Source organism: Sardina pilchardus, chromosome 4, assembly GCF_963854185.1.
Source record: "Sardina pilchardus chromosome 4, fSarPil1.1, whole genome shotgun sequence".
Lineage (NCBI taxonomy): Eukaryota > Metazoa > Chordata > Actinopteri > Clupeiformes > Clupeidae > Sardina > Sardina pilchardus.
Window position 1 is genome coordinate 8,969,196 of NC_084997.1, and position 7,280 is coordinate 8,976,475.

Sequence of the window (7,280 nt, forward strand, 5' to 3'; positions counted from 1 at the left end):
AGACAAGTCAGAATGGATGCAGCTGACTACATAGGCAGAGACGTCTCGAAAACAACAGAGAGAGAAAAGAAAAACATCTCCTGAATCAACCGCGTCGACGGCGCTGCTCACAGGGACCAATCTGTTAATCGCTCGGCATCTCCGCTTTCATTGTCCGGCTTAAAGGCCCTCCGGAGGGCGCGCACGGAAAATAAGCAACCCCCAAAATAGAAGCGGTGACTGGGCTTTTGGGATTTTTGCCGCTCATCGCCCAAAAATCCTAGCAGTGAGCCGTAAAATCGGAATACGGGACAGCTCAGCAGCCCATCCAACTACAAGGACCTCAATTTTTCATCCAAACTTTTTTGCCAAACCAGAAACCGGGTGTACAGAAGTAATATATATATATATGCTAGTACTGTGCACCCAGTTTCTGGTTTGGCAATATAAATATATATATAAAAGCAGGGCAGCGTGGAGGCAAACTTGAGCAGCGGAGCCTGTTCTTCAGCCGTTTTCTTCTGTGCCATTTGCCACCCGCAAGCACGTCACCTCTGGTCAAGTGGGAATCCAGTTCTGGCGTCTGGGCTGCTGGCACATCTGCCGAACCAGCCAGAGCATGAAGGAAGAGAGGAGGAGGAGGAGAAGGAGGAGGAGGAGGAGGAGGAGGAGGAAGTCAGTGCCAGACACTCATTACCCACAAGGCAGCTGGTTGGGCAGAGAAGAAAGCTGAAATTGTTTTTTGGACAGCTGCATTCAAAGCAGTTAAGAAGCAAGAGCGTGGGGGGAGGGGGGGGGGGAGTCTGGGAGATGGAGAAAAATACTCTCTCTCATTGCGTGGAGGACACTGCCAGATGTTACCAGCCTGCGAGGCGCATCCGCACAATACAGCGCTGCGACTAGCCGACCTGCTCGTGTTTGTCTTTCATTCGGTTTGCCTTGGGAGGCCGCTTTTTTGTGGCCATCTTAAAGTCGGGACACACTTGGGCATTGTCCAGACTCAAGCGGAGCTAAAAACCATCTGAAGAGGGGTTTGAGGATGGAGAGGATCAGGGTGAGGGAACAGCAAATGATTTCATGATGATGAACGGTTACACCACTTGGGACACAAAGGATGGATTTTGGTGAAAACAAGATGACTTTCAAACAGAATAATGCAGCGTCTTTACTTCACAGATGAGCACACACAAATACACACACACACAAACACACACATACACACACACACGCCACCCCAAAAAGTAGCTGAAGCGATTTCCAATGACTTTGGATCAAGGCTCTTATCGGGGGAGGAGGATGGAATGGAACAAACAAGGCATGACTAAATCAACAGGCAGACGCACAGAGCAGGCACATTACAGACACACATTATCAGAGGCCAGCTTCACCTTGAAGGTCATCCTCCAGAGTGTCTGTGGATTTCCGTCAGCAGCGGGAGATTAAGTGCAGAGAGAAAAATACACACACAGATGCACACACACACACACACACACACAAACGCACACACACACACAAAATCAATTACACCAATTAATTGGCATTTTTATGAAGCCCAGGGACTTCCAGAGTGACACTTGCAATACTTAAACAGCGGGCCATGTGTCATTACACTGCGGCGGCAGAACTTCTCAGGGCGTTTCACATGAGCGGCCGGCGCGAGTGCGCAGCCTTAAATAACACCTGCTCAGCCCCGGCCCAACGTCCTCTCAATGACAAACTCGGAGGCACCTGAGCTGCGGCGTGAGGGGGAAAAAAGCGAGGAGAGAGTAATTACAGGCCTCCCCTAATCCTTCTCCTCTTGATGGCAGAGTGGCAGTCATATTCATGTTCCACCTGCAGAAGATAGGCCCCGCTTTTATCACTGACAGATATGACAAGGAGAGGGAGGGAGAGGGAGGGAGGGAGAGAGAGAGGGAGAGAGAGAGAGGGAGGGAGAGAGAGAGAGAGGAAGGGAGAGGGAGAAAAAAAGATAGGGAGAAATAGAGAGGGCGAGAGATGAGACAGAGTGAGGGAGGAAGAACAAGAAAGAGGGGCAGAGAGGACGAGAGAAAAAAGGGAGAGATTAAGAGTGAGAGACTAAAAGAGGGATGGACAGAGAGACAGCGAGAGAGAGAGAGAGAGAGAGAGAGAGAGAGAGAGAGAGAGAGAGAGAGGGAGAGAGAGAAAGAGTGGAATAAGCGCATTAACGGAGGAGAGTGAGGAGGCGAGTACAAGCGCACCAGGCCCGAGCCATTACTCTTAGTCTGGTGATAAATCGGCGGCTCACAATAGCAGCAAATCATTTCCCCCTTCTCTCCGCTAGCAGGAAGCACAACACTTACAGGCTCATGAATGAGGGCCACCACACTCGCTGGCCTTCATTAAGTGGCCCCCCTCAAAAGTGGCTGTCAGGGAAACAAAGTGGATAAAGTGTGGAAAACTCATTCAGCGATGCAAAATGGGTCTAGACTTTCCACATAAGGGACACTCCACTCGACTAATCGAAAGTGCGCCTCATTCCACCAATTAACCTTGACTGGCCGTGGCTGTCATTTTCCTATTTCCAAATGGCGAATAATAAGTCCTCATCAAGGCTGGGGATATTGAACAATCACATATAATCAATTAGATGAATGGGAGCGAGACAGCTGAAATATTGCGGAGAGGCCTAACTCTCCGAGAGGTTGTCTGGCCGCGCGCATAAATCTCCGGGGTGTTTGTGGGGGTCGGTTGACGAATGGAACACTCCGCCATGACAATTTCTTTGCCTTGTCATCTTGTCAGAGAAGTCATCTTTATGGGTTTTGAAGTGTCAGTGCAGCAACCCCCACAGACAACATCCGCCGCGACGAGACGACGACTCATCCATCTATCCATTCATCCGTCCATCTTGTCGTCAAGCGATGACGCATGAATTACGACGGAGGGAGATGTCAATCAAAAAGACAATTCTATACCCTACAGGGTTCCATTATGTTCCGATGCTGTCGTTGGAACATATTTGATGACTTCCCTAATAACAGTTCACTTTAACAGGCAGCTGTCGGCTAATTCACATAAAGCTCTACTGCAGAAGCGATTAGTTTGATTTGTGTGGTGGTAGCACACAGTTCATGTCCACAGCTCCTATTTTGAATATTTACAGATTAGAACTCCCTCAGTAGCTCTTTCAAGCTAACTTATTTTCTCATTTTCCCCTGGCCCCCCCATCTCCTCGCCATGGAAAGCCTATCATTAATCCGAGCGCTCCACTACGTCAAGTGCTGGAAAATAATAGACTCGGGGAGATGTGGGGGCTGTCGTGCCAAACCTGTGGATTTCCCCTCCCTCCCTCTCTCTACCCCTCTCTCTCTCTACCTCTCTCTCTCACAGCAGCACGCTGTGGTCGATTGCATCAAGCTGACTGTGTCCCTTATGGCTACTGGGCCAGTCGCTCTCCCTTGCTCCCCTTTTCCGACTCTGGGCCTTGAGTCACTTTCCCCAGCATGCCAGAGGAGGAAAAGTACCCATCAAGCCCTTAAATTAGGCAGAGGGCAAGGAGGGAGAGTTGGGTGCGTAGGGTGGGGAGCTCAGATTAGGACGAGAGTCACCGGAGCTGAGGGGGGTTTGCCGGAGAGAGCGCTTGTGTCTGTCAGCGGAGCCCTGCTGGGGAGAGTCGGGTGATTGCGCAAGAGCGCGGAGCGTGGGATCTGGGAGCGGCGGCACTAAGTGGAGGAGGCAGCTCACGCCATTATCTCAGGCCCTCTGGAGCGCAGGGTGACGCGAGGAGAGCGCCACCACATGCACACACTCAGACACACACACACACACACACACACACACGAGTTGGAGGGAAGTTTCCTCTCTCTCACACACACACACACACACACACACAAAACACGCCTCTGGCACGCTGCTGACTCAGACACTGGGCAAAATACACAAGAAATGTACAAATTTGTAGTCACGAAGTACAAGTGTAGAGCATCAAATGTACAGCATACACACACACACACAAGCATATAGAGGACACACATACACACAGACACACACAGGGTTCTGACCTGAGAGGCTGTCGGGCCTGGCCACCATGCGCTCGTAGATGTCGTAGGGCTGCGTGGCGGCGTAGGGGTCGGTGGGGTCGTGCAGTGCGGAGCGCGGGGGCAGCCCGGCGCCCAGGGTGTTGTAGTGCTGCTGGGGCATGGCCGTCATGCCCACCAGGCGCCCGGGGGAACCCCCCATGCCCGCCACCGCGCCAACGCCGCCCACCCCCACCCCCACCCCCACCCCCGGCTGGCCCTCGGCCCCCAGCGCCTGGTACGGCGAGGTGGTGCGGCTGCCCGAGCGGGAGTTGGTGGAGCCCACGCGGCGCAGGGCGGCCGGCGAGCTGGTGCGCTGGGCGGAGTACGGGGACGCGGCGCGGCCGGCACCGGGCAGCGTGGTGCTGGAGAAGATGCTGGGCAGCGGCCGCGGCTCCGTCACGATGGGCGAGCCGTACGAGCTGCCGCCCCCTCCTCCTGGTCCTCCTCCTGTGGCGCTGCCCGTGCCGGTGCCCGCGCCCATGGAGGCCCGCAGGGAGCCGCGGGAGGGCGAGACGCCGCTGCTGCTGGCGCCGCTGGCGTAGGCCGGGGACTGCGTACGGGACGGCACCGAACTGACCCGCCGCATGGCACGGCCCGGAGCTGCCGCCGCACCCTGCGTCTGGAGGAGAGGAGAGGAGAGGAGGGGGAGAAGGAGGAGGAGGAAGAGGAGGAGGAGACGCTATTTAAAGCCCAGACTCAAAGACAAGGAAAGATGAAATCAGTCTGTAAATCGGTAAATCAGTTTAACAGGACATGTGTTTCCGCTTGGTGAACCAGACTGTGAAACCCGACCACGACCCTAACAAAAAAACACACACACAAAAGCTCTCAGTGTCCACGTCCTCCCGCCTAAACCCACCTGCCCCCCCCCCCCCCCCAAGAAAACCTCCCTGAAACCCGACACATCAAGAGACACCAACGACCACAAAGGCAGAGTCTTGTCTGCGCCACTTCAGAGCCAAGATCCTTTGATTCCACTCAGTTCTTCACGGTCTGGCCCTCGCTGGCCCCCTTTGATCTCCCCTCTCTCTCAGCCATGACTCTCCCCAGAGAAAAGTTGATTGGGCCCGTGATTAGACTCCAAGGCCCTCGTCTCATCCTGTCACTTCATGCTAACTCCGCCATTTTCTGTCTTTCTTTCTCTCTTCTTTCTTTCTCGTTTTCATTTTTCGTTGTTTTGAGGGGGGGGAAAAAATTTTGTCTCCTGCGGGTACCTGCACGGAGGTCTGACCCTCGGCGCGGGCATTCCTCATGAGGGTGGAGCTGCCGGCGGTGCCCGGGTACGAGTGCTGCAGTCTCAGCTCCGACTTGCCCAGGTTCTGGCTGCTGTAGTAGCTGCTGGCATCCTGGTAGCCGCTGTCCGAGTAGGAGTTCATCTGTGTGGAGCTGCGCGAGTTCCCTGTGGACCCTGGAGCGGGTGGGGTAGTGGGGGAGGAAGAGGAGGAGGAAGAGGAGGAGGAAGAGGAGGAGAAAGAGGAGGAGGAGAAAGTGTTACTGCAGCCACTACATGAAGGTAAAATCTTTATCACCATCTGCAAACCCAACACTATCTACACAGTAAGATAATTACTACTGTTAGTACATCAGTTACTCAAAGCATCGCCAGTATCAACTCTATACCTAAGCTAAGCTGACCTAAACTAATCTTCTAAATATATTACACATGGACCTCCAAAACTACACCCAAAAACTTAGCTGAAACGTTAGTCCTACTTTAACAACCCAGTTTATGTCAGAGGGGTCAGCTCCAGCAGTCCTACGCAAATACGCCAGTTGAAATTAAAAGACCAGTCCAGGGCACGCTCAACAAATTCTGTCATGACCGTCCAACATTCCAATGCCCCCCCCTGCTGGGTCAGGGCCTAGGACTCTTGGCTACACGGGCCCTGGAGTGACCCTCTGTGAACTGGGCCGCTGCTATCTGCTGCGGAGCTCTAGATGTGGTCAGTGCGGACAGACCCTCACTTTCATGGAGAGAGGTCTGCTCTGGGGAGTAGAGCGACAGCTGCTCCCCTTCGCTGCGGAGCCGGAAGGAGGGCGACTGCGAGCTGTCCGTCAAGCGCGACTTGCCGTCACCAGAGGTGGACGCATCTGAGGAGAGAGGAGAGAAGAAAACGACATGCATACCAACGTTAACAACGGAACACAAACGCCACCGAGGGTTACGTCACTTTACGAGAAACAGGAAAGCGGCTTTTTTTTGACATACAGAAATAGATGCGACTTCACGTGCAGGTTAACAGGTTACTTAGAGGAGTCTGTTTGCACTGAGCCCCGTTCTCAGGTGGTCTACTTCAATCCATAAGCGCCGCTATTTTTAGAGAAACGTCAAGTCACACAGCAGTCGTCTGCTGCGAGGGCTAACGCGGCCGGGCGAGGTCCTGATCAGCGCGGGCGTGGAGCGGGATCGCCGGGCGATGACGACTGTGTCACGTCTCCAAGGGCAGTGGCTGCTGAGCACGGAAGCCTGAGCTTTCATCCCCACCCCTGAGCTCACTCTTCTGACATCCGTGGCCCTGGCCTGCTTGCATATAGATGAGTGTGCTCCTCGGCAGGAGGGAGGGAGGAGAGAGGAGGGAGGAGGGAGGAGGGAGGAGAGAGGGGAGGGGGGAGATGAGAGAGGGGAGGAGAGAACAGTGGGTGGGGGTGGGGGTGGGGTGGGGGGTGGCTGGGTTGGGGCTGGTGGAGAGAGAGAGAGGTGGTTTTCTGGGGCTGGCCTGTTTGCACAGATCTGTTGACATGAGAGCCCAGGGGTTTTGACAGCCTAACGGCTAACGCTCTCACTCGGAAGTGTGTTAGCAAGCCAAGGTGTTCTGTCTTCTCCACTCCCCCTCCACACACACACACACACACACACACACACACACACCGGCACCCTCTCCTCTTGTCATCAAGGATCTTTTCACTGCCTGCAGCGCTAGCGATCGTAGCCTCAGCCCGAGCCAAGCCATAAATTCTGCTTTTTGCTATTACTATGCATGGCAAGAAATGATCATTGGATATTGTGAGCTACGGGCACTTCAGTTCTTTAACAAAGACTCAAATCGCTCGATGATTTCCCTGGCACGGCAAACATCATGAAAAATGCACGCCACCGCTGGGCTAAATTATGGATCAGGGATGGTTCCTGGAATAGGGTGACAAACTGCCGGCCCAAAAGCTGTTGTTATTGCGGGCGCAGAGCTGGAGGGGGGTGTGTGGGCATTGCTCTCCCAGACAACACCTAATGGAGCTCCGTCGTGGGAGAGCTTTCTCTTCCGC

At 54.0% G+C, this 7,280-nt stretch overlaps 2 protein-coding genes across 3 annotated transcripts in view; both read right to left on the reverse strand.

Moving 5' to 3' along the window:
* Nucleotides 1-4,210, reverse strand: part of LOC134078244 (plakophilin-4-like) — a 36,449-nt gene extending 32,239 nt beyond the window's left edge. For both annotated transcript variants that reach the window (XM_062534028.1, XM_062534027.1), the window contains exon 1: nucleotides 4,002-4,210. In XM_062534028.1, the coding sequence (XP_062390012.1) occupies nucleotides 4,002-4,179 (178 nt within the window). In that variant the 5' untranslated portion in view covers nucleotides 4,180-4,210. The remainder of the gene's footprint in view (nucleotides 1-4,001) is intronic.
* Nucleotides 4,180-7,280, reverse strand: part of LOC134077983 (plakophilin-4-like) — a gene marked incomplete at its 3' end in the record, with an annotated part of 51,452 nt that continues 48,351 nt past the window's right edge. The window contains exons 5-7 of the mRNA XM_062533614.1: nucleotides 5,985-6,110; nucleotides 5,234-5,427; nucleotides 4,180-4,638 (exon numbers count right to left, since the gene is read on the reverse strand). Coding sequence (XP_062389598.1) covers nucleotides 4,180-4,638; nucleotides 5,234-5,427; nucleotides 5,985-6,110 — 779 coding nt within the window. The remainder of the gene's footprint in view (nucleotides 4,639-5,233; nucleotides 5,428-5,984; nucleotides 6,111-7,280) is intronic.